Raw genomic sequence first — 25,989 nt, 5'->3', positions numbered from 1 at the left:
ACAGCCAAAAGAGGACTGGCCATCCCTCAGAGCCTGGTTCCTCTCTAGGTTTCTGCCTTTCAGGGGAGTTTTTCCTAGCCACTGTGCTTCTACATCTGCATTGCTTGCTGTTTGGGGTTTTAGTCTGAGTTTCTGTATTAGCACTTTGTGACATCTGCTGATGTAAGAGCTACTGAAAGAGCTATATAAATGAGCATTTCTCCTTTGCCAAGATAATCCATCCACCTGTCAAGTGTGGCATATCAATAAACTGATTAAACAGCACGGTCAATACATAGGTGCACCTTGTGTTGGGGGCAATAAAAGGCCACTAAAATGTTCAGTTTTGTCACACAACACAATACCATAGATGTCTCATGTTTTGAGGGAGCATGCAATTGGCATGATGACTGCAGGAATGTCCACCAGAGCTTTTGCCAGAGAATTGAAAGTTCATTTTGCAGCCATAAGCAGTCTCCAACCTCGTTTTAGAGAATTTGGCAGTAAGTCCAACCGGCCTCAGAACCGCAGACCATGTGTAACCACGCCAGCGTGGGACATCCGGCTTCTTCACCCGCAGAGATCGTCTGAGGGGGTGCTGAGGGGTATTTGTGTCTGTAATAAAGCTCTTTTGTGGGGAAAAACTCATTCTGATTAGCTGGGCCTGGCTCCCAAGTGGGTGGGCCTATACCCTCCCAGGCCCACCCATGGCCCGTGCCAGGTCATGCGAAATTCATAGATTAGTGCCTAATTTATGTATTTAAACTGAATGATTTCCTTATATGAACTGTAACTCATTCAAATCTTTGAAATTGTCACATATTGCATTTACATTTTTGTACATTCATGTACATTTTCTCAAATAGTGTAGCATTCACAAATCAAAATGTTCTTAATCAGGCTTCATTAAAGAGAATATTATGTTGAGATTGTTTTGAAGTCTGTGAAAGCTAGTATTGTAGGTGTAATTTAAAGGCCGGCGTCATGCAGTCTGAACACACACCTGCTGTTAGGCTAACCTTTAGGAAACGCTGGGCTCGACATGACTGATTGGTATTGCTTCACAGCGGGAGCTTAAGCGTGGCTGTAGAGCAAAACACACACACACACACACACACTTCAAAGGTGGCATCTCAGATACAAACACAGGTACAAAACAAACAGCATTATGTCACTCTCTGCTCAAAGGTTCACTTTCCATGACCTCAGAGACACAGTGTCTAGGGCTCTATTGACACCCATATTAACCCCCTAGCTTCTAAATCTAACTAGGGCTCTACAGACACCCATATTAACCCCCTAGCATCTAAATCTAACTAGGGCTCTACTGACACCCATAATAACCCCCTAGCTTCTAAATCTAACTAGGGCTCTACAGACACCCATATTAACCCCCTAGCTTCTAAATCTAACTAGGGCTCTACAAACACCCATAATAACCCCCTAGCTTCTAAATCTAACTGGCACGCTACAAACACCCATAATAACCCCCTAGCTTCTAAATCTAACTAGGGCTCTACAGACACCCATATTACCCCCCTAGCTTCTAAATCTGACTGGCACGCTACAAACACCCATAATAATCCCCTAGCTTCTAAATCTAACTAGGGCTCTACAAACACCCATAATAATCCCCTAGTTTCTAAATCTAACTAGGGCTCTACAAACACCCATAATAACCCCCTAGCTTCTAAATCTAACTAGGGCTCTACAAACACCCATATTAACCCCCTAGCTTCTAAATCTAACTAGGGCTCTACAAACACCCATAATAACCCCCTAGCTTCTAAATCTAACTGGCACGCTACAAACACCCATAATAACCCCCTAGCTTCTAAATCTAACTAGGGCTCTACAAACACCCATAATAATCCCCTAGTTTCTAAATCTAACTAGGGCTCTACAAACACCCATAATAATCCCCTAGCTTCTAAATCTAACTGGCACGCTACAAACACCCATAATAATCCCCTAGCTTCTAAATCTAACTGGCACGCTACAAACACCCATAATAATCCCCCAGCTTCTAAATCTAACTGGCACTTTACAAACACCCATAATAACCCCCTAGCTTGTAAATCTAACTGGCACGTTACAAACACCCATAATAACCCCCTAGCTTCTAAATCTAACTAGGGCTCTACAGACACCCATATTACCCCCCTAGCTTCTAAATCTGACTGGCACGCTACAAACACCCATAATAATCCCCTAGCTTCTAAATCTAACTAGGGCTCTACAAACACCCATAATAATCCCCTAGTTTCTAAATCTAACTAGGGCTCTACAAACACCCATAATAACCCCCTAGCTTTTAAATCTAACTAGGGCTCTACAAACACCCATAATAACCCCCTAGCTTCTAAATCTAACTGGCACGCTACAAACACCCATAATAACCCCCTAGCTTCTAAATCTAACTAGGGCTCTACAAACACCCATAATAACCCCCTAGCTTCTAAATCTAACTAGGGCTCTACAAACACCCATAATAATCCCCTAGCTTTTAAATCTAACTGGCACGCTACAAACACCCATAATAATCCCCTAGCTTCTAAATCTAACTGGCACTTTACAAACACCCATAATAACCCCCTAGCTTGTAAATCTAACTGGCACGCTACAAACACCCATAATAACCCCCTAGCTTCTAAATCTAACTAGGGCTCTACAAACACCCATAATAACCCCCTAGCTTCTAAATCTAACTGGCACTTTACAAACACCCATAATAACCCCCTAGCGTGTAAATCTAACTGGCACGCTACAAACACCCATATTTAGAGAACCTGGAAGGAAACAGCTTTATCAAAGCTAAACTTCCTCTACCCTTTACAGCGCTTCTTTCTCCATTTTGCTGTAAGTTGTGTAGCCTGCTTTTCACAGCATACCTCTGTTTCTCTCTCACAGACTAGAATATCAATGCCTCAGGAGACATAGTGATGCATTGCGATTCCCTTGTGAATACCCCCCTGGTCCACAGCCTAGAATACTGTACTCATAGTAATGATTTAATGCAGCCTGCTCTAGCACAGTGACAGTGTTCCTATTGTGACTGGCACTAGGCTTACACAGTGGAACAAAGTGTGTGTAAATGGTCTTCAGGAGAGACAATGGGTCTCAGTGTGTGTGAGAGTGTATGACTCAGTCAGATCCCTGACCACAGTCTGGGGGAATGGAAGGCACTGAACAACACACACACACACACACACACCTGTGGTACAGTTGGCTGTGTAGACACACAGCAGTTCCAGGACCGCCTCCATAGCAGCATCATCCAATAAGAACCAAGGCCAAAGGGCATGCAGCACAGCAGCCAATCGACAGTCAGTGGCCACAGCCTGAGGAGAAACACACACACACAATATCCACCCGATTGGATAATCTTTGGATGTAATATTATGAACACATGCTAATTGACAGTATGACACACTCATAAGTTAAGTGATTGGCAACACATTCTGCTAACCAAGCACATAGAAACACACAAGGATGTAAAAGTACAAAGTCCACAGTCCAAAATTACATGAACAAATATATGAAGGGCCTTTCCCATCTCAATATAACTACTGCTGAGTGGATGAGGCAATTACTGTCTATGACATTTAGAGCAGCCAATATGGCCAATCATTCTACACTGACGTTTAAGAGGATAAAAACACTCAGACCTCAACAGAGTCATAATCGTTAGGGCCAAATCTCATTCCAGACACAGTCAGCACCAGTAGAATGGCTTTCATTAAAAACCTATCAGGAGCGGATTAAAACGGCAGGGTTCTCACTTTCGATTGGCTGTTCTGGTAAAGACTGTTCCTGAGGATTTCCAGAGACATCTTTATTTCCTTCATATAGCTCTCCTGGTGGGGGAGAAGATGCAACTTGTTAAATGATCCACTCTAACCAATAACAGATAGCACCGTCTCCATCTTAGACACATTTTCAGTCAAGACAAGATCACCCAATAGCCTATACCAACACAGCACACATCATCTGAAGGCTGAGACAATGAAAACATGTTGTTAAGTGTGTAAAGGCTCACCTTCCTCCTTCCTCTGCCAGGTCTGATTGACTCCATGTGGAGGTGGCTGTGCATCAGTTTCATCTGCTCCACACAGCTGTCAATCAAACCAGCTACACACAGACACAGAGACAGTGAGAGAGCGGTCAATCATAACAACAATAACTCCTAGGGTATAGTAGCCTGACCAGGGCGCGTTTGTTCACTGCCTCTTGTTGCATAAAAGTACAGACCTCTTGGTAGAGGCTAGAGTATTACGCCCATCCTACTGTAAATGAGCTCTACTGACCAGTGTGTTCCAGTACCTTTAGCAGTGTGGTTCTGACCAGTGTGTTCCAGTACCTTTAGCAGTGTGGTTCTGACCAGTGTGTTCCAGTACCTTTAGCAGTGTGGTTCTGACCAGTGTGTTCCAGTACCTTTAGCAGTGTGGTTCTGACCAGTGTGTTCCAGTACCTTTAGCAGTGTGGTTCTGACCAGTGTGTTCCAGTACCTTTAGCAGTGTGGTTCTGACCAGTGTGTTCCAGTACCTTTAGCAGTGTGGTTCTGACCAGTGTGTTCCAGTACCTTTAGCAGTGTGGTTCTGACCAGTGTGTTCCAGTACCTTTAGCAGTGTGGTTCTGACCAGTGTGTTCCAGTACCTTGAGCAGCGTGGTTCTGACCAGTGTGTTCCAGTACCTTGAGCAGCGTGGTTCTGAGCAGTGGAACTGCAGGCCAGTAGAGCCATGAGGGCTTTAGCTGTCGTCTTCTTCACTGGGTCCTGGAATGCACGCTTCTCAAAACTCTGACAACACAAAACAATGCAACAGGTGATACAAAACCTGACCGAAACTTCCAGAGTATTGACAACATGTTAATCCATCTAATATCCCAGTGCTCTAGACCAGTGGTAGGGAACCCTGTTCTTTGCTCCAGCAAGGCACCACACCTGACCAACTCAGCTAATTGATCAGTTCAGTGATTGCCTAAATGAAACACACCAGGTCTTCCAGAATTATTAAATCAAAAACATGAAGTGCCTGCTGCACTCCAGAAGCAGTGCCTGCTGCACTCCAGAATTGCTTTAGACCAATCAAAATGTGTGTGTGTGTGTGTGTGTGTGCGCGCGTGCGTGCAAGTCAGATTCTGTTACCTCCAGTAATAGTTCACAGAGCTGTCCACCGGAGACGCCGTTCAGGGCCTCAGACAGAGGGGTCAGCTGGAGGTCCGGGTTCAGGGTGGTGACCTCTAGGGGTCGTCTCTTGGCCTCCTCAGACAGGACGACACACAGGAACTGTAGTACCGCAGCATGGAGGGGAGGGTCACTGAACGACTGGTCCACACACACTGACAACGTGGCTGGAGGTAGGCACAGATACAGACGCAGATTAACACACATACTGGATGCGTATGCGCACACACACACACGCACACAAAATGGGTTAGTGGATATTTTACTTTTGTATGAATGAATCAACATCCTGCAGCCCAGTAAAACCAAATCCTGAAATCCCTTTACACAGACAGTGTGACTCATTCACGCCTCAGGCATTTCTGTCTACATAACACACAATGTAATCAATCACAAATACACACACACACAGCATTAATCTTTCACAGGGATCATCAGATTTCCCTGCAGCCCCATTAGACACAGAGAGGAAGATGATGAGGAGGAACGATGGATGTACTGCATGCTCCCTGAGGTCCTAGCATATGTCCAACACACAGTCAGTAGCTGTATGTGTATACCTGTGAATGTGTTCCAGCGTCTCCCTAGTGCAGCAGAGAGAGATTGGTAGGCTGCAGAGCCATCCCGCCTCACCACAGTAGCCAGAAGCATCAACACGTCTGTCCAGCAAACACACACAGCACCACGGGTACCATCGCCTGAGAGGTCCAGAAAACACACACACACACGAGATTGGAGTACGAGCTGAGAAGCTGAAGAGGCCTTCATTAAACAAGATACCAACAAAAGGTGTGAATAGATTATTACAAGCTTCCATTGGGGATCTTATACACTTTTAATTATGACTTCAGATTATGAAAGAACACTGAACACCACTTCATTATGATACATTCAGCTGGAAAGTGGCCTGACTTTCAATGCCATGTAAGGATGCCTGCCATAAGAATGGTATTATAGCGGTTGTAACCATAATGTCCAGACAATGGTGACAGTACACATATGTTGTGTCTACGGTTAGGTTAGGAGTCATTCCTATCCCAAAAGCGAGATTCTTACCCAAGTCCTTGGTATCAAGTGTGAGGACAGTGAAGAGATTGGCCAGTAGCGGTTTCAGGAAGTCCATCTGACCAATCAGATCTGAGCTCAGAATGAAACATGACTTCAGGAACTTAGAGAAGCTGGACAGGAACTTGAGCAGGGTCAGGACCTGGGGGACGAGAGAGACACGAACAAATTGATACGTACACACATCTTGAGGCAGTGTCAGTGGGTAGATGTGAAATCAAAATATTTCCTACCAAGTGAAAGCATGAAATCACCCCTTTCGTGTCACTCTCCAATCTGCCACCATCTCAACCACAGGGTTCTCATGGGCCTCAACCCTCCTACACAACCTGTGCTGCTCTCACTACAACAACATGCTCGATAGAGATAATGTGAATCTTACGTTGAAGCATTCATTGGTACTAAATGAGTTACCTGCCGTTTAATGTCCTCCTGGTCTCCTGGTAGTGCGTTAGTCTTCAGCTCACCCAGACATCTCGCTATGGCTGCTGCGTCCACCAAACTAGAACACACAGGAAACAGAAACAGGGTTTAAGTCCATCCCTTCGGACAGGACAAATTCAGCCCTGTAAATTGTATTGTGGATGGCCAGTGCTCCAAAGACTGTATTTGATTTGGCCAGTAATTGGGATAGTGAGACTAGTGCGATAGTGTTTATTTGACCTCTGACCTGGCCAGTGATTGGAAGAGCTGGCTGTGTGTGAGGGCTGAGAGGGTGAACTCCGGTAGCACGGCTAACAGGTTGGCCAGGAGGCCGCAGAGTGCCGATAAAAGGTCTGGCGTCACAATGACACAGGTGGGGTCAGGAGCAGGGTCAGCCAGTCTGGAGTCCTGGGAGAGGACAGAGTCAACGGTGTCTGTGTCACTCTGACCTGCAGAGTAAAATAGGGGAGCAGATATTAACATTGCTGTCTGTGTCACTGACCTACAATACAGGAAAGAGGAGCAAAGATGGACGGGAGAGATAGGGGTCGAAACATACACCATACCAAAAATTGGCGTGTAGAGGCATAGTCTGTATATATAAATGCACTGTCATGGTTGGTATTGATATGAGGAACTGCGCATGAGATGGTTCCTTTAACTCTGACTCTTAATTTGTTTGGTGCTACATGAGATCTGTATATAAAACCTGTTCACATTTAGCGACACTATATATACAAACACACACATACATACCTTGAGCCATCAGTCTGCTAGCGGGTGTATCTTGTGCAGTAGCATTGAGAGAGGTGGGCACAGGGGATTGAAGCCTTGAGCCTCCAGGTATGATCTGTTGAAGACAAAACAATCACACACACAAAAAAAACACTTCAATAAGACAATGTGTTTAAATCACAGATCCACAGTTGACACAATCTCAATCGCCGTCCACACTGCCCTTTCCCGCCTGGACAAAAGGAATACCTACGTGAGAATGCTGTTTATTATCTATCCATAGTCACTTCACCCCTACCTACATGTACACCGCTGCTAGTCACTGTTTATTATCTATCCATAGTCACTTCACCCCTACCTACATGTACACTGCTGCTAGTCACTGTTTATTATCTATCCATAGTCACTTCACCCCTACCTACATGTACACTGCTGCTAGTCACTGTTTATTATCTATCCATAGTCACTTCACCCCTACCTACATGTACACTGCTGCTAGTCACTGTTTATTATCTATCCATAGTCACTTCACCCCTACCTACATGTACACTGCTGCTAGTCACTGTTTATTATCTATCCATAGTCACTTCACCCCTACCTACATGTACACTGCTGCTAGTCACTGTTTATTATCTATTCATAGTCACTTCACCCCTACCTACATGTACACTGCTGCTACTCTCTGTTTATTATCTATCCATAGTCACTTCACCCCTACCTACATGTACACTGCTGCTACTCTCTGTTTATTATCTATCCATAGTCACTTCACCCCTACCTACATGTACACTGCTGCTACTCTCTGTTTATTATCTATCCATAGTCACTTCACCCCTACCTACATGTACACTGCTGCTAGTCACTGTTTATTATCTATCCATAGTCACTTCACCCCTACCTACATGTACACTGCTGCTACTCTCTGTTTATTATCTATCATAGTCACTTCACCCCTACCTACATGTACACTGCTGCTACTCTCTGTTTATTATCTATCCATAGTCACTTCACCCCTACCTACATGTACACTGCTGCTAGTCACTGTTTATTATCTATCCAGTCACTTCACCCCTACCTACATGTACACTGCTGCTACTCTCTGTTTATTATCTATCATAGTCACTTCACCCCTACCTACATGTACACTGCTGCTACTCTCTGTTTATTATCTATCCATAGTCACTTCACCCCTACCTACATGTACACTGCTGCTACTCTCTGTTTATTATCTATCCATAGTCACTTCACCCCTACCTACACGTACAAATGACCTTGACTAGTCTGTACCCACACACATTGACCCGGTACCAGTACCCCCTGTACATAGCCTCATTATTTTATTGTGTTACTTTTTATTTAAAAAATGACTTTTGTTTATTTAGTAAATATTTTCTTAACTCTATTTCTTTAACTGTATTGTTGGTTAAAGGCTTGTAAGTAAGCATTTCACAGTAAGGTCTACACCGGTTGTATACGGCCCATGTTACAAATAACATTTGATTTGAATGGTTTCTAGTGGTCAAGTGGACCCAGTCTTAAGCTGCAACCTAAGAGGATTAGAGTCTATGAATGGGCCTTGAGCCACCAGACCTGCAGTACTTTACGCACCAGAGTGCTGGAGGTGGACAGGGAGCCAGAGGCCCTGCTAGGATTCACTGGGACTCGGTTAGGAGGTCTCCACAACCTCAGGGAGTCATCCGCATCTAAACAGACAGACAGACAGGGCATCATCACAAACAACATCATGCAAGAAAAAAAAATAAGGCTACAGGCCAATAAACAAAATAATTTTCCCGTTTACCACAATAACACTTGATTTCAGATTCACTCTGACTGAATCACTGATTGAACAACCTAATGGCTAGACAGACTGACAGAAGAATGGACAGGTGCAGTCCCAGGACCTTCAGTGGTGCTGTCCTGTGGGCCGGGGTCCCTGGCTGAGGGTTGCAGGTCGAAGGTGTACCTGCCTCTGTAGCAGGCTGTGGCCATGAGGGCAGTGTGCTGGAAGAACTGACAGTGGTAGAGCAGAGCCTGTAGGGCTTGGAGACCCACCAGACATACACCTGAAGACTCATCATGGACACACGGACTCTATGTAGAGAGGGAGGAGAGGAGAGGGAGAGATGAAAACATGGTAATTACTATGTAACTCGATTTTTTAATTTAACCTTTATTTAACTAGGCAAGTCAGATAAGAACTAGTTATTCTTTAAAATGACTGCCTACCCCGGCCAAACCCAGACGACGCTGGGCCAATTGTGCGCCACCCTATGGGACTCCCAATTATGGCCCCAAGTGATACAGCCTGGAATCGAACCAGGGTCTGTAGTGACACCTCTAGCACTGAGATGCACCACTTTGGAGCTCATGAATTAACCTACAGTATGTCAGTACCAGAATAACTAAAACAACATACCACAACAAAACATAACCAAATGCCACTGACCTGCCAGGTAGAGTCGGTGACCTGGTCAGCCGTGGCAGGCATGGGCATCACCAGTAGGTTCTGGAGGATAAACACCGCCTTAAGAAACACACAGAAGATGAGACAAGAACATCAACAACACTGCCATCTAGATGTACTTAGCTGGTACTGCAAGGACTTTACTTTAAACTTGTTGATGGAGTAAAGTTGTCCTATGTCTGTTTTACAAATGTATTGTCTGGAACGGTTATTGGTCAATATACCCAGAAGGTGCCACCATGGCTGCCGTGGCATGCTAAGAGCATTATTATGCAATCGGCAGATTAAACAACAATGCCCAAACTCTCTCTATGGCTTAGTGGTTAGCAAACAGGCGTAGGTGTTCAGTACCTCTCTGCGGACCATGGTGCTCTCTTGCTGGTCCAGGAGGATGTTGAGCAGGGTTCCCCACAGACCTCCACTGATATTCTGACAGCTGCTACTCAGAGACTGGCATCCACTGGGCACAGAGGACAGGGCAGAGCCCACACCCAGGCTGGCAAACCTCACCTGGAGAGGGGATGGAAGGTAAGTGGGATAAGGCAGCAGGGGGGAGAGGGGTGTGAGAGAGGGGAGGGGAGGGTTAAAAAAGTGGTGGGAAGGGAAAAGCGGAGGGCGAGGAGAGAGAAAGGAAAAGACAGAGAGCCAAGGGTTTGGGTGTGAATACAACAGCAGATAGATAAAAAAAGGTACCTGTCTGACACACCTGGGGTCCCCAAAGTCACAAAGACACTGTTCCAGAAATGTCTTAGATATTTTCACTGTCACTCTGGCATTTGCTGTGATCCACACAGAAAAATATCCTACTTGTCAAGGGATTTTTTTCACATTTACTTATAGAGAACTTACAGATAGAGAGAGAGAGAGAGAGAGAAAGAGGAGACATTGCCCTTTGCTTTTCATTGTCAGTGCTTGTGAACTCAAGCGTAGGAGTTCACGGTGTCCCTCAGAAAGTCTAGGAAGGAGCACCGGTTTAATAACAGAAACTTTGGAGCAGAGAGAAGCAATACAAACTTTTGCCTGAATGTCTCTCCACAACTCCAGACGGAATTTGACAAACTGTTTCCATGAAATAATAACTTGTACTTCTTACTCTCACATTTTATTTTTCTTGCTTGTTCTTATACAAGTTGACAGTCATTGAGTGTATGTTACCTCCGGGTCTCTGTCCACCCACAGAGGTATGAGCCAGGCAAGGCCCAGCTGTGACCCACTGGGGTCATCAGACCCCGCCTCCTGACCCAAAGACCACTGGGAAATGAAGTCCTGAAATAGATCAACACAAAAACAGAAAATAGTCATATCTCCAGAAATCCAGACTGATGTACAAACAAAAGGAGAAACATCTCCATGCAGGAAGCACACATTAACACATTTACTCTACTAATATACTGAACGAAAATATAAACACAACATGTAAAATCTTGGTCCCATGTTTCAGGAGCTGACATAAAAGATCCCAGAGATTTTCCATACGCACAAAAAGCTTATTTCTCTAAAATTCTCATCACAAATTAGATTACATCCCTGATAGTGAGCTTTTCTGCTTTGCCAAGATAATCCATCCATCTGACAGGTGTGGCATATCAAGAAGCTGATTAAACAGCATGATCATTACACAGGTGCACCTGGTGCTGGGGACAATAAAAGGCCATTAAAATGTGAAGTTTTGTCACACAACACAATGTCAAGTTTTGAGGGAGTGTGCAATTGGCATGCTGACTGCAGGAATGTCCAACACAGCTTGTTGCCAGAGAATTGAAAGTTAATTTCTCTATCATAATTTTGCCTCCAATGACATTTTAGAGAATTTGGCAGTACGTCCAACCAGCCTCACAACCGCAGACCACACGTAACCATGACAGCCCAGGACTCCACATCTGGCTTCTTCACCTGTGGGATCGGCTGAAGAATATTTCTATCTAATAAAGCCCTTTTCTGTGGAAAACCTTATTCTGATTAGCTGGGCCTGGCTCCCCAGTGGGTGGGCCTGGCTCCTAAGTGGTTGGGCCCACCCATGGCTGCGCCCATTGCCCAGTCATGTGAAATCCATAAATTAGGGTCTAATTTATTTATTTCAATTGCCCGATTTCCTTCTATGACCTGTAACACAGTAAAATCTTTTAAAATTGTTGCATGTCGCGTTTATATTTTTGTTCAGTACACATTTCACAATAAAAAATCTTCTTTGCCTTTAGCGTAGAAAGGCAATCAGTGCAGTTCTGGCTGGGTTGCTGACCTTGTCTTTGTTCTGGGCCATCATCTCATGGGACAAGTGAAGCAGACAGATGACAGCATTCTTGGTGACTCCTTTCCCCATGAAGGACATGGAGTTACCCCCCCACTCCACGTAGAATGACGAGATCACCTAGAGGATGACACACGGGTCAACATCACAACTACGCATTCCCAACAGGGTTCTACGCTGAGCTTTTTTTTTTTTAAAGGGGCACATGCACGCTTAAGTTGAGAAATCTAGGCACACACATCGAAATTTAGGCGCACAAGGCTAAACATTTTTGTAATAAAGCTAGAATCTTTCATTTTTATACATGCACTGGTGTTCCTAAATAAGAATTCCAAGTTGCACAGCAAAATATTTAAGCACATACTGTATGCGGATAAAATGGTTGCACTGTAGAGCCCTGCCCAATACGAAACCCATTCAGAGCCGATGCTAGGGGAAGGACAACAATATCTCAACAGTATTACTAATTAAGTCAAATCAGGAAGTAAACCGAAATTCAAATTTTTACTCATGACCCAAACCCTGCTCGGGACTAGAAGGGAACAGGGCACTGAGCCCAAGTGAGGCAATCAACAGTCTGTGTTCATTAATTCAAAGGTTTTATTCAGTGCAGGAGTCTTAAATGCAGCTGGGACCTTAGCTTTGATTAGCCTGCAAACAGAGAGGTGAGTGAGAGAGGCCAAGGCTAGATGAAAAGCACCCTAAGGGCCATAGAGCACTGGGAGAGACAGGGGGTGAGGTATGGGGGAGTCAAGGTGAGAGGCCAAGGCCAGATGAAAAGCACCCTAAGGGCCATAGAGCACTGGGAGAGACAGGGGGTGAGGTATGGGGGAGTCAAGGTGAGAGGCCAAGGCCAGATGAAAAGCACCCTAAGGGCCATAGAGCACTGGGAGAGACAGGGGGTGAGGTATGGGGGAGTCAAGGTGAGAGGCCAAGGCCAGATGAAAAGCACCCTAAGGGCCACAGAGCACTGGGAGAGACAGGGGGTGAGGTATGAGGGAGTCAAGGTAAGAGGCCAAAACTTGGAATCATCTGTGTCAGGCTAGGTTGTACTGGACCATACTAAGGCTGTTGTGAGCTGTGCTGTTTTTTTAGACTGTCCCAGGCAATGCCAAACTAGGTTGTGCCATGTGTTCTCATGGTGAACTAAGCTACACTGACCACTACTATGCTTATCTGAACAGGACAGTGCTCTGCTATTCTTGGCTATGGGTAGAACCAGATGGAACCAGCTGGGATGATTTCTCATCAACAATTTACCGTGTTGTAGTCTGTATATTTATTCATGTTCAGGAGCAGGTTGTAGTTGGATTTAATTCATTACAAAATGTATGTTCTTCGTCACACACTCCCTTCTGCACCCATCACACACACCTCCAGTAGTCCACTGAGGTACTTGGTGCAGAGAGACTGGGGCTCCATGGTGGGACAGTGTGAGCTCCAGCCGGGTTGGGCCGTGAGGCTGACCATGCCCAGCAGATTCCTCTCCAGACTCGGGAGGCCGTAGAAGCGTGGGGCGTCTGACACCCGCAGGCACTGGAGAAACCGCACTGCCAGCTGGCTCTCGAAGGGCCCTGTCAGCGCCAAGCAAAACCTGTTGGGGGAGAGAGAGAGAGGAGATGCAGGGTGAGAGGGGAGATGCAGGGAGGGAGGGAGGAGACGCAGGGAGGGGAGATGCAGGGAGGGAGGGAGGAGACACAGGGAGGGGAGATGCAGGGAGGGAGAGAGAGGAGACACAGGGAGGGGAGATGCAGGGAGAGGAGATGCAGGGAGGGAGAGAGAGGAGACACAGGGAGGGGAGACACAGGGAGGGGAGATGCAGGGAGGGGAGATGCAGGGAGGGGAGATGCAGGGAGGGAGGGGAGATGCAGGAAGGGAGGGAGGGGAGATGCAGGGAGAGAGAGAGAGGAGACGCAGGGAGGGGAGACGCAGGGAGGGAGGGAGTGGAGATGCAGGGAGAGAGAGAGAGGAGACGCAGGGAGGGGAGACGCAGGGAGGGAGGGAGGAGACGCAGGGAGGGGAGATGCAGGGAGGGAGGGAGTGGAGATGCAGGGAGAGAGAGAGAGGAGACGCAGGGAGGGGAGATGCAGGGAGGGAGGGAGTGGAGATGCAGGGAGAGAGAGAGAGGAGACGCAGGGAGGGGAGACGCAGGGAGGGAGGGAGGAGACGCAGGGAGGGGAGATGCAGGGAGGGAGGGAGGAGACGCAGGGAGGGGAGATGCAGGGAGGGAGGGAGGGGAGATGCAGGGAGAGAGAGAGAGGAGACGCAGGGAGGGGAGATGCAGGGATAGAGAGGAGAAGCAGAGAGGGAGGGGAGATGCAGGGAGGGAGGGAGGGGAGATGCAGGGAGAGAGGGAGGGAGAGGAGACGCAGGGAGGAAGGGAGATGCAGGGAGGGAGGGAGAGAGATGCAGGGAGGGAGGGAGGGAGAGAGATGCAGGGAGGGAGGGAGGGAGATGCAGGGAGGGAGGGAGGGAGGGAGGGAGATGCAGGGAGGGAGGGAGATGCAGGGAGGCAGGGAGGGAGGGAGATGCAGGGAGGGAGGGAGATGCAGGGAGGGAGGGAGATGCAGGGAGGGAGGGAGATGCAGGGAGGGAGGGAGATGCAGGGAGGGAGGGAGATGAGTAAAAAGAGGAGTAGAGAGGGTAAAACAGACAAAGAAATAAGGAGAGAGAGAGAGGAGTGAAAGTTAATAGAGGAAGATGGTGTGATAGAGGAAGATGGGCAGAGACAAATATGGCCACCAATAACAAACATCTATAACCAACAACTAACATCAAGGAAAACATCAAGCTGCTCCTACTGAAAGTAACATCAAATCAAATTGTATTGGTCACATACACACATGGTTAGCAGATGTTATTGCGAGTGTAGCGAAAAGTTTGTAGTGGAGCGAAATGCTTGTTCTTAGCCTCATGGATACGAATATCACCACACAGAATAGAAAAAATGCATTCCACTGCAGTCATAAGCTTTGTTCAGCCTCTTCTATAATTTCATGGTATTAAACATTAATCAAGCTCCACAGGCAGTGTGAATAATACCACGTACGTGCACATTCTCTCACACACCCCAAAAGGCAAAAATGATCATTCTTTAATTTATGTTTTATGAGGAGACATTTTTTTGTATTCATAGGGACACAGTAAAAATTCTACTGTCAGGGGAAGCTCGCTAGCTAGCGGTGAAAAGTCATCGGTGCTGCTTCCATGGCCCTAGGCACTTCTGACTAAGGAAGATGAGAAGAGTACAGTAGTTTAATAGCAATGTGATAAAACACACTTGTGTAATCATTTATCAGTACAGCTCGCCATGCTAGAATGAGCTATTTCTACACAACAGTTAAACAAGCAGTCATGACAAACAGTTTGTTCAGTCAGATACACTAGAAAACGAATAACTGTGGGGTAGATGTCTAACCCTGTTTGTCTTAGTCACATTTGTAGCTCTGTGTTGTAGCTGTATTTCGGCATGTGTGTGTGTACTGCATGTGTGTGTGGATGTGTCTTAAGTAGAAAATGCCTACAGGCAGTTTTCTTGAGCGATACGGAACACGCTTTGCATACAAATGACTGCATACTCTAACAAATAAACACCAGAGGTACAGAGACTGGCAATTGGAGGTGGTAGCCTTATCAGTTAGAGAGGAAAAGAGAGAGGGGGGGGGGTGCATGTTTCTACTGCACCTGTCGGTGGTGTGTCTGAGGCGGTGCAGTAATGTGTTGATGAACCCTGTCAGTTCTCTCTGTAGTCTCTGGTTGATCTGGGCCCTCAGTTCTACTAGTTCCTCCGTCTCTCCCTGACTCGCCGTGTGTGTCGGCGTGTGTGTCTGCGAGTCCTCGCCAAGCAGCAGGTCCAGCAGTGAGTTGGTCTCCTGCATGGAACACATACACACGCAGGTAATGCTGCAGGTTGAACTGTCTCACTACTTCATCCAAGAAAGCTCAACTTGTATACAACTCCTCACGCATTATAAACTAACTACAATCTAAACTACAGTGAACAAAAATATAAATGCAACATGTAAAGTGTTGTTCCCATGTTTCAGGAGCTGAAATAAAAGATCCCAGAAATGTTCCATACGCACAAAAATATTATTTCTCTCAAATCTTGTGCACAAATTTGTTACCATCCCTGTTAGTGAGCATTTCTCCTTTGCCAAGATTATCCATCCACCTGACAGGTGTGGCATATCAAGAAGCTGATTAAACAGCATGATCATTACACAGGTGCACCCTTGTGCTGCTGACAAAAGGCCAGTCTACAATTTGCAGTTGTCAAATAACACAATGCCACAGACGTCTCAAGATTTGAAGGAGCGTGCAATGGGCATGCGGACTGCAGGAATGTCCAACAGAGCTACCATAAGCCACCCACCCATAGCTGTGCCCCTGCCCAGTCATGTGAAAACCATAGATTAGGGCCTAATGAATTTATTTCAATTGACTGATTTCCATTTACAGTATGAACTGTAACTCAGTAAAAAAAAAAAATGAAATAGTTGAATGTTGTATTTATTTATTTGTTCAGTATAATTAAGGTATTCAGAATAAATATGTATCCTTTTCTCATTGAGTTTCAAGGTGATAGGTGCAGGGTAAAATATAATTAAAATAATAAAAATAAAAACATACTAAAAGTATTTGGAGAAATGTGCTTTGGGGCTTGTCCCCCCTAAAAATGAAAATGTGTCTTGAAGGCAACATTCATTTGCTTTGACTGTAGTGTTTCATTAGTACATGTGTTTTGTTGTGTCCTGCAAATGCACATCTACCAAGGCAAGCATCACACAGTTCTTCTCACTAAATTCCCTTTCCCCTCTGTGTCTCACTCACTCAATTGCTTTCCGACTGCTCCCTCTAGAAACGCATGCTGCGTTTGCACACAAGATCCCATTAGGCCTACAGTAATAAATGACGGCATACACAAGCTACATTCCTTGCCAAATGCCAACAATTTTATCATAGATTCTAAATGGACTGGTTGATTGAAGTAGGAAAATGTGTGTTCCAACAACGAGCTGCAGTTTGGGAATAATTGTGTCCCGTCTATTTTACCCAATGGGATACTTTGCAAACTACTAGCCATTTAGAATGTGTTATCCTATGCTATAACCCCTCTAAACATACACAGGTTCCACACTGAAAATATAAAGTTTGATAAGACAAAGAGTATTTTCATCAGAAAACATATAGTACCAGTCAAAAGTTTGGACACATCCTCATTCCAGGTCTTGTTTTTATTATTTTCTACGTTTTAGAATAATAGTGAAGACATCAAAACTATGAAATAACACATATGGAATCAAGAGTGTGCAAAGCTGTCATCCAAGGCTACGTTTAAGAATCTAAAATATATTTTGATTTGTTGAACACTTTTTTGGTTACTACTGGATTCCATGTGTTATTTCATAGTTTTGATGTCTTCACTATCATTCTACAACGTGGAAAGAAAAACCCTTGAGTAGGTGTGTCCAAACCTTTGACTGGTACTGTATGTCATGGCCGTAATTCATCAGCATGCAGTGTTCAATGTGGAATTGTTCATCCATTTAGAAAAACCCAAAGAAAAGGCAGAAAATCCAACGTTTTCAGGCCAACATAGAAGAGAGAGATTTTGGTTTGTAACAATGAACATTTGTTTCTTTAAAACGCGCCAAGCTAAGCCCCGTTTCAAATTAGCACGCTTTCAGAAAAACTGTTCCAGATGTGCAAGATGCGCATCCGTTCGCACTGGCAACTTTAATCATTTGGAAAAATATTCAGATCTATTTTATTCTGTTATATTAATTCATGTGATCTGCTAGAAAATAGGTGTGTCTTGATTAGGGTTGCACATTTTGGGGAATATTCAGAGATGGAAACTTTCCGTGGGAATTAACAGGAATATATGGGAATTAACTGGAATATGGGAATTTATACCATTTAAAATGTAGATGTTTTTTGCATTGCATACATTTACCATATCATATGGAGACAGAAACATTAACCTTTTACCTTAACATAAGTAGACATAATTGGAAATTATTAAATCCTTCCAATAGAAATAATTTTTAAAAATTGTTGCGAATTGAACTTGAATTAAATGAGTTGACTATTCACAAGGGATGATTTCACTGAACAGCAAAAGAAAGGAAATACTGAATGACCCCATCGCATCTCCCCCCAAAAAATTCAACATACATTTGTAAAATGAGAGTCTAGAAACTTAGCTTCAGTTGTCTTCCTCTCAGGCCTCCAAGTCCTCTCCCTGGACTTCCTCAATGTCCACCTCTTGAACATCAGACTCTGAGGCCTCGTCTTCACTGTCACTTTCCAACCTTGTTGAGGATGGCTTGTTGTCAGGATCAAAAAGCCTAAAATTTGCCTGGATGGCCACCAATTTCTCAACCCTTGTATTGGTCAGCCTGTTGTGTGCTTTGGTGTGTGTGTGTGTTCCCAAACAAGGACCAGTTGCGCTCTGAGGTGGCTGATGTTGGTGGGAGTTGGAGGATGATGGAGGCAACAGGGGAAAGAGCCTCAGATCCATAAAGTGCCTTCAACCAGGTGGCTGATGAGATATGTTGGCACGACTGCCATATTGCATCCCAAAGCCCTTGCTTGGAAGTGTACTTTGCCAGACTGCCAAGAACCTTGCCTTCATCCAGGCCAAGGTGGCGAGACACGGTAGTGATGACACCATAGGCCTTGTTGACCTCAGTACCAGACAGGATGCTCTTGCCAGCAGACTTGGGGTCCAACATGTACGCTGAAGCGTGTATGGTCTTCAGGCAGAAGTCTTCACCCTTTTTGACGTATTTCAGAACTGCAGTTTCCTCTGCTTGGAGCAACAGTGTAGTGGGCAGGGCAGTACGGATTTCTTAACTTATATCTGCAATCAGTCTGAACATCAGACAGGATGGCATTGTCTCCCTTAATCCGTGCAATGGCTACTGCTATAGGTTTCAGGAGTTTCAGGCTGCTTATCACTCTCTCCCAAAATACATCATCCAGGAGGACCCTCTTGATGGGGCTGTCCATATCGGCAGACTGATATGGCCATTTCTTGGAGAGACTCCTTCCCCTTGAGGAGACTGTCAAACATGATGACAACACCACCTCAACAAGTGTTGCTGGGCAGCTTCAATGTGGTGCTCTTATTCTTCTCACTTTGCTTGGTGAGGTAGATTGCTGCTATAACTTGATGACCCGTCACATACCTAACCATTTCCTTGGCTCTCTTGTAGTCTATCTATTGTTTTCAGTGCCCTGATGTCATTGAGGAGTAGATTCAATGCATGAGCAGCACAGCCAATGGGTGTGATGTGAGGGTAGGACTCCTACACTTTAGACCAAGCAGCATTCATGTTCACAGCATTGTCTGTCACTAGTGCAAATGCCTTCTGTGGTCCAAGGTCATTGATGACTGCCTTCAGCTCATCTGCAATGTAGAGACCGGTGTGTCTGTTGTCCCTTGTATCTGCTCTTGTAGAATACTGGTTGAGGGGTGGAGATGATGTAGTTAATTATTCCTTACCCACGAACATTCGACCACCCATCAGAGATGATTGCAATACAGTCTGCTTTCTCTATGATTTGCTTGACCTTCACTTGAATTCTGTTGAACTCTGCATCCAGCAAATGAGTAGATAAAGCATGACTGATTGGAGGGGTGTATGCTGGGTGAAGAACATTCAGAAATATCTTCCAATACACATTGGAAGTGAGCATCATCAGAGGTGAACCAGTTCCATACACAGCTCGAGAAAGACATTCATCAGCATCTCTTGACTACTTTCCTCCATTGGGTCAAAAAAAACTTCTGATTCCAGCAGGACCATGAGCTGTTGCTATCAATATGGTGTCTGAGTCATCATTTTCACCTCGAATAGAAGTAGAGGGACTTTTGTCAGAGGTTGCTTGTTGTGAGCGTGGCAAACTTTATGCACTTGGCCAGATGATTCTGCATCTTTGTTGCATTCTTCTCATATGATTTGGCAAATCAAATGTTATTTGTCACATACACATGGTTAGCAGATGTTAATGCGAGTGTAGCGAAATGCTTATGGTTCTAGTTCCGACAATGCAGTAATATCCAACAAGTAATCTAACCTAACTGGTTTTCCTTATATAGTCCGTGATTGACTGTAGACCCTGCCACATACCTCTCGTGTCTGATCCGTTGAATTGCGACTCTACTTTGTCTCTATACTGATGCTTAGCTTGTTTGATTGCCTTGCGGAGGGAATAGTATTTGCAAATGTACACAGCTTTTCCTTCTACATTAGCTTCAGTGAAATGTCTCCACACATCAGATAGTGCCCGTGGTATTTTCCTGTAAAGAGAAGAAAAAAACGAGTAAAAAAAAACAAATACAATTCCATGTACAGATAAATAGTTAGGCAGTTAGATTAAACAACTCCTTTGTAAGATAAATGTTCTAAAATGAAACATGTATGGAAACAGGTGAATTAACACTCCTCAGTTAGCAGGCTCAAGCAAGCTAAAAGCCACATGGTAGCAAAAACGAACTAGCAGAATTTGTTAACAAGTTAGAAATGATTTAAAAACACTTTGCTGTAGGCTACTATTTACTAGTTAACAAAATATCATGCATGTCGTATAAAATGTATTCACCCCAACCAGTATTGTAATCAAAACTTACCAGAAAGCATGTAGTCCTTTGCTCAGAGAGTGTAGTGGAATGGGCTCAATAGCATCTCATTAGTGTGCAAGATCTTGAGAGTCAACTGTACATGTGTTGGAAGAGTGCACTGCACATGTGATGGAAGAATGCACTGTGCATGCAGAGGGTTGCAATTTCATTGAATTGGGAATAGTTTAACCAAAATATGCCACAAGACCTAGAATTGCCTTATGTGTATCCCACAAAAAAAGGTTCACTGTTATAAGTTATAAGCAAACTTTGACAAATTTAAGCAAAATCCCCCAAATTTCAGGGCTTAACTTCCCAATGAAGATTTCCCCCCAAAATTGGGAAATTGACCGAAAAATGTCCAACCCTTTGCAACCCTAGTCTTGATTGTGTTAATGGCTCGGGAAATAAGAAAGTTTTGTCAGCAAAATTAACAAAACAAGGCTGTGTCATTGCACAGCCATACATAGGCTTCTACAAGCAAGCATCACTACTGAGGTTACTGCCTTACTGAAGATTTTGTTCTCTGGCTCATGTGGTGGAGGAGATCTTCGTGGGCTATACTCAGCCTTGTCTCAGGGCTGTAAGTTGGTGGTCTGTTGATATCCCTCTAGTGGTGTAGGGGCTGTGCTTTGGCAAAGTGGGTGGAGTTATATCCTGCCTGGTTGGCCCTGTCACAGTGTGTGTCCAGTCGGCCATGTCAGTGTCCCCCGTCTCAGACTATTGCAGCATACTGGAGGTTATGTGCCAGGGGGCTAGGGTCAGTCTGTTATATCTGGTGTAATTCTCCTGTCTTATCTGGTGTCCTGTGTACATTTAAGTATGCTCCCTCTAATTCTCTCTTCCTCCCCTCCCAGAGGACCTGAGCCCTAGGACCATGACTCAGGACAACCTGGCCTGATGACTCCTGGCTGTCCCCAGTCCACCTGGTTGTGCTGCTGCTCCAGGTTCAACCGTTCTGCCTGCGGCTATGGAACCCTGAACTATTCACCGGACTTGCTACCTTGTCCCAGACCTGCTGTTCCCGACTCTCTCTCTCTCCCCCACACCTGCTTTCTCGACCTCTGAATGCTAACCATGAAAAGCCAACTGACATGTATTCCTGAGGTACTGAACTATTGTAACCTCTAGAAACACTGATTATTATTTGACCCTGCTGGTTATCTATGAATGTTTGAACATCTTGAAAAACAATCTGGCCTTAATAGCCATGTACTCTTATAATCTTTACCCAGCACAGCCAGAAGAGGACTGGTCACCCCCCAGAGCCTTGTTCCTCTCTACGTTTCTTCCTTTCCCTGCCTTTCTAGGGAGTTTTTTCTTGCCACCGTGCTTCTAAATCTGCATTGCTTGCCGTTTGGGGTTTTAGCCTGGGTTTCTGTATAAGCACTTTTTGACGTCTGCTGATGTAAAAAGGGCTTTATAAATAAATGTAATTTGATACAATTTAAACAGTTGATATTATGGTTTCAATAAATTCATCTTAAATGGAAATAATTTTTTATTGAGGCAATTTAGCAATTACGATTTGTTATCGGTATGATTCATTTGGCACTGTTGGCATATAAATAAATGCGCACATGTGTTTTTTCAGTTCAGCCCATGCGGGTACTCAAACAGTCAAAAAATGTAAAATTCCCATACTTATGATGAAGCAGGCAAGGTGAGACACATTAGATTTGATGTAGCTCCTGTAGCTAAGAAACAACAGAGTTTCTTAACAGCTGTGGAAATCATCTGTGTTGTGGGTCCTGGTACTCTATTTTGGGGTTGTAATGTGATATTAATGCCTTTCTGTCCTTTGACAGTGTGTGATTTATACAGGCTCTACTTTGATAACTACACATCTCTGTGTTTGGGGTGGACAAGCTTAACTGGATCGCTGGCACACACACATGCAAGCACCCATTCACCCTACAGTTTTAGGGGAGAAGATGGGGAGTGTGCCCAATCTAATGGTTCCCAACATGGGTTAATACAAGAAAGGAGATGAAGTCAGATTTACTGAGTAATGTTGATACACTAGACCAGTTTTCCTATTATAGTCCCTATTCCCTCATCTCCTTTATGACGACACATAGGATATGGCCTAGATGAAAGGCTAGAGGTTAAAGCGATTTCACAGAGGACAAACCCTGAGAAGTCCTAGTGCTGACCTGTTTGAGGAGTAGCTCCAGTATCCAGCGGAGGTCCTTGTCCTCGGACCCTAAATGGCTCTGTTTGAAGTAGGCGCTCAGGAACGCTATAACGTCCACCAGCAACCTCTCATCCTTCACACACGCTGGACGCACCTGCACAAACCTACAGACAGAGAGAGAGAGACAGAATAATGGAGAATATGGATGATATCTTACATTTTGGTGGACATACAACTGACCTGTAGAAATGATGAGTGCAGTAAAGCTGCTGAAAGTGCAGCATTGAATAATACAAAATAAAGGATTCATTTATTGCATAATTATACTGAAGAAAAATATAAAACCAAACAAGTGTTGGTCCCATATTTGATGAGCTGGAATAAAAAAAAAGCACAAGAAGCTTATTTCTCTCAAATCTTGTGCACAAATTTGTTTACGTCCCTGTTAGTGAGCAGATTATCCATCCATCTGACAGGTGTACCTTGTGCTGGCAACAATAAAAGGCCACTCTAAAATGTGCACACAACACAATGCCACAGATGTCTCAAGTTTTAAGGGAGCGTGTAACTGACATGCTGACTGCAGAAAGGACCACCAGAGCTGTTGCTAGAGAATTTAATGTTCATTTCTTAACCATTTGAGAGAATTTGGCAGTACGTTCAACCGGCCTCACATCCGCAGACCACCATCACCTCATGTTTCAGCATGATAATGCATGGACTCATGTTGCAAGGATCTGTACACAATTACTAGGAGCTGAAAATGTCCCAGTTCTTCCATGGCCTGCATACTGACCAGGCATGTCACCCATTGAGCATGTTTGGGATGCTCTGGATTGACAGCGTGTTACAGTTCCCGCCAATATCCAGCAACTTCGCACAGCCATTGAAGAGGAGTGGGACAACATTCCACAATCAACAGCCTGATCAACTATGTGAAGATGTGTTGCGCTGCATGAAGCAAATTATGGTCACACAAGATACTGACTGGTTTCTGATTGACGCCCTACTTTTTAAAAATGTATCTGTGACCAACAGATGCATATCTGTATTCCCAGTCATGTGAAATCCATACATGAGGGCCTGTAACTCAGTAAAATCTTTGAAATTGTTGTGTCAGTATAGATGGTCTTCTAGTGTGTGTGTGTACCTTGCTATGGCGGGCTGCCAGGTGAGGGAACGGAGAGTGTCCCTGCAGCTGTGTGTGTGAGTGCCTGTGATGGCCATCCTGTCAATCAGCAAGTGGAGGCGGAGCCTGGAGAGTGCAGAAGTCACAGAGGCATGGCCTGCTGCCATGACGATGTCCTGGACGCAGTCCTGAAGGCTGCTGGGGAGGTGTGTTGCCCGTAATGACAGAACCTGCGACCCTGAAAGGCTCAGATCACCGTGGAAACTAGAGGAAAACAAGACAGTATTTGTTATTTTTTCTGCAAGCAATTAAAGTTCCCCTTTAGGGTGAATATAGTACTCATCTTGTTCATGTGACCGGACCAGGAAAAACTCAGGTCTAGTTATGTTATGTTATGTTATCTTGACCTTATCTTTTTGGCTGTGATGAGAATGAGTGAACACATTCCCGTTAAGAAACCACCTGGGAAAGAGTTGAAGGGGAGAGAAGAATGTGGCGTGTAATAATTGAGTCGTTCTGATTCTGACTCTGTGTTGGACCAGAATATGTATTTCTACGGTGACAGGGGTGTCACATAAGAGCCCAATCACCCAGGCAGCAAGGTGCCTTCCTAATTCTGTTCCCAGGGACTTTTGATGAGCCGTCTTCCAGACGTGCCTTGTCACTCCACACAGGAAGTGTCCTGTGTCTGGAACAGCAGGGGATTGTGGGTAGTTCTGAGTGACTCATCACTAAAAGGCTGTGTGGCAGCCTAGTTTACACCTGAGAACCAGAGGAGTAGCCTACGAAGCAGGTCTGAGGAGTTAACGAGTTAACTTTGATCAACTTTGAGTTCAACTCGGGCTAAAAGGTCATACAAAAGTGTCTCACACCTGATACATTTCTATGGCAACGAATCCTTCAGAACTAACCTGCTCCAGGGAGGGCTCTCTCACAGCTAACTCCACCTGCTCTGAATTAATTAAATCAGATTCCCTCCTTCTTGCAAATATTGCATCATCATATCCATCATTTGAGGAAGAAGACTGATTCAATATTTATTAATCAAAAGTATTTTGGGATGTTAAATCATAGTAATGTTAAAATATATAACATTACACAATGACAGAAAGCATTTTAAACTTCACGCAATGTAGTCCTAACATTTTTTTTATTATTAAAGATCACATTTTAATTATCACTTACACATGGTTAGCAGATGTTAATGCGAGTGTGATACTGTGATACAGCCTGATGCTCTCGATTGTGAATCTGTAAAGATTTGTCAGGGTTTTGGGTGACAAGCCAAATTTCTTCAGCCTCCTGAGGTTGAAGAGGCACTGTTGAGCCTTCTTCACCACACTGTCTGTGTGAGTGGACCATTTCAGTTTGTCTGTGATGTGTACTCTCTCTGCTTTTTCTCGAAGTCCACGATCATCTCCTTTGATTTGTTGACTTGAGTAAGCGGTTGTTTTCCTGACACCACACTCCGAGTGCCCTCACCTCCTCCCTGTAGGCTGTCTAGTTGTTGTTGGTAATCAAGCCCACGCCTGTTGTGCTGTCTGCAAACTTGATGATTGAGTTGGAGGCGTGGATGAACAGGAGTACAGGCGGAGGCTGAACACGCACCACTGTGTTGAGGGTTCAGTGAAGTGGAGATGTTGTTTCCTACCTTCACCACCTGGGGGCAGCCTGTCAGAAAGTCCAGGACCCAATTGCACAGGGCGGGGTTGAGACCAGGGCCTCCTGATGAGCTTGGAGGGCATCAATGGTGTTGAATGCTGAGCTATAGTCAATGAACAGCATTCTTGCATAGGTATTCCTTTTGCCTAGATGGGATAGGGCAGTGTGCAGTGTGATGGCGATTGCGTCATCTGTGGACCTGTTGGGGCGGAATGCAAACTGAAGTGGGAAGTGAGTGCTACAGGGCGGTAGTCATTAAGTTCAGTTATCTTTGCCTTCTTGGGTACAGGAACAATGGTGGCCATCTTGAAGCATGTGGGACAACA

At 44.8% G+C, this 25,989-nt stretch overlaps 1 protein-coding gene across 2 annotated transcripts in view; it reads right to left on the bottom strand.

Moving 5' to 3' along the window:
- rttn (rotatin) overlaps positions 1 to 25,989 on the bottom strand; it is a 59,979-nt gene that overhangs the window by 5,969 nt on the left and 28,021 nt on the right. For both annotated transcript variants that reach the window (XM_036935152.1, XM_036935151.1), the window contains exons 25-44: positions 24,023 to 24,265; positions 22,892 to 23,036; positions 15,788 to 15,975; positions 13,478 to 13,697; positions 12,095 to 12,223; positions 11,011 to 11,121; positions 10,207 to 10,365; positions 9,838 to 9,915; positions 9,293 to 9,482; positions 8,997 to 9,091; positions 7,410 to 7,503; positions 6,901 to 7,102; positions 6,645 to 6,732; positions 6,222 to 6,372; positions 5,726 to 5,863; positions 5,127 to 5,332; positions 4,673 to 4,778; positions 4,019 to 4,110; positions 3,762 to 3,836; positions 3,194 to 3,320 (exon numbers count right to left, since the gene is read on the bottom strand). In XM_036935152.1, the coding sequence (XP_036791047.1) occupies positions 3,194 to 3,320; positions 3,762 to 3,836; positions 4,019 to 4,110; positions 4,673 to 4,778; positions 5,127 to 5,332; positions 5,726 to 5,863; positions 6,222 to 6,372; positions 6,645 to 6,732; positions 6,901 to 7,102; positions 7,410 to 7,503; positions 8,997 to 9,091; positions 9,293 to 9,482; positions 9,838 to 9,915; positions 10,207 to 10,365; positions 11,011 to 11,121; positions 12,095 to 12,223; positions 13,478 to 13,697; positions 15,788 to 15,975; positions 22,892 to 23,036; positions 24,023 to 24,265 (2,837 nt within the window). The remainder of the gene's footprint in view (positions 1 to 3,193; positions 3,321 to 3,761; positions 3,837 to 4,018; positions 4,111 to 4,672; positions 4,779 to 5,126; positions 5,333 to 5,725; positions 5,864 to 6,221; positions 6,373 to 6,644; positions 6,733 to 6,900; positions 7,103 to 7,409; positions 7,504 to 8,996; positions 9,092 to 9,292; positions 9,483 to 9,837; positions 9,916 to 10,206; positions 10,366 to 11,010; positions 11,122 to 12,094; positions 12,224 to 13,477; positions 13,698 to 15,787; positions 15,976 to 22,891; positions 23,037 to 24,022; positions 24,266 to 25,989) is intronic.

The sequence above is a fragment of the Oncorhynchus mykiss genome, chromosome 11, assembly GCF_013265735.2.
Source record: "Oncorhynchus mykiss isolate Arlee chromosome 11, USDA_OmykA_1.1, whole genome shotgun sequence".
Taxonomy (NCBI): domain Eukaryota; kingdom Metazoa; phylum Chordata; class Actinopteri; order Salmoniformes; family Salmonidae; genus Oncorhynchus; species Oncorhynchus mykiss.
Note: the sequence above shows the minus strand (reverse complement) of the source record. Positions and strands in the feature narration are given on the sequence as shown.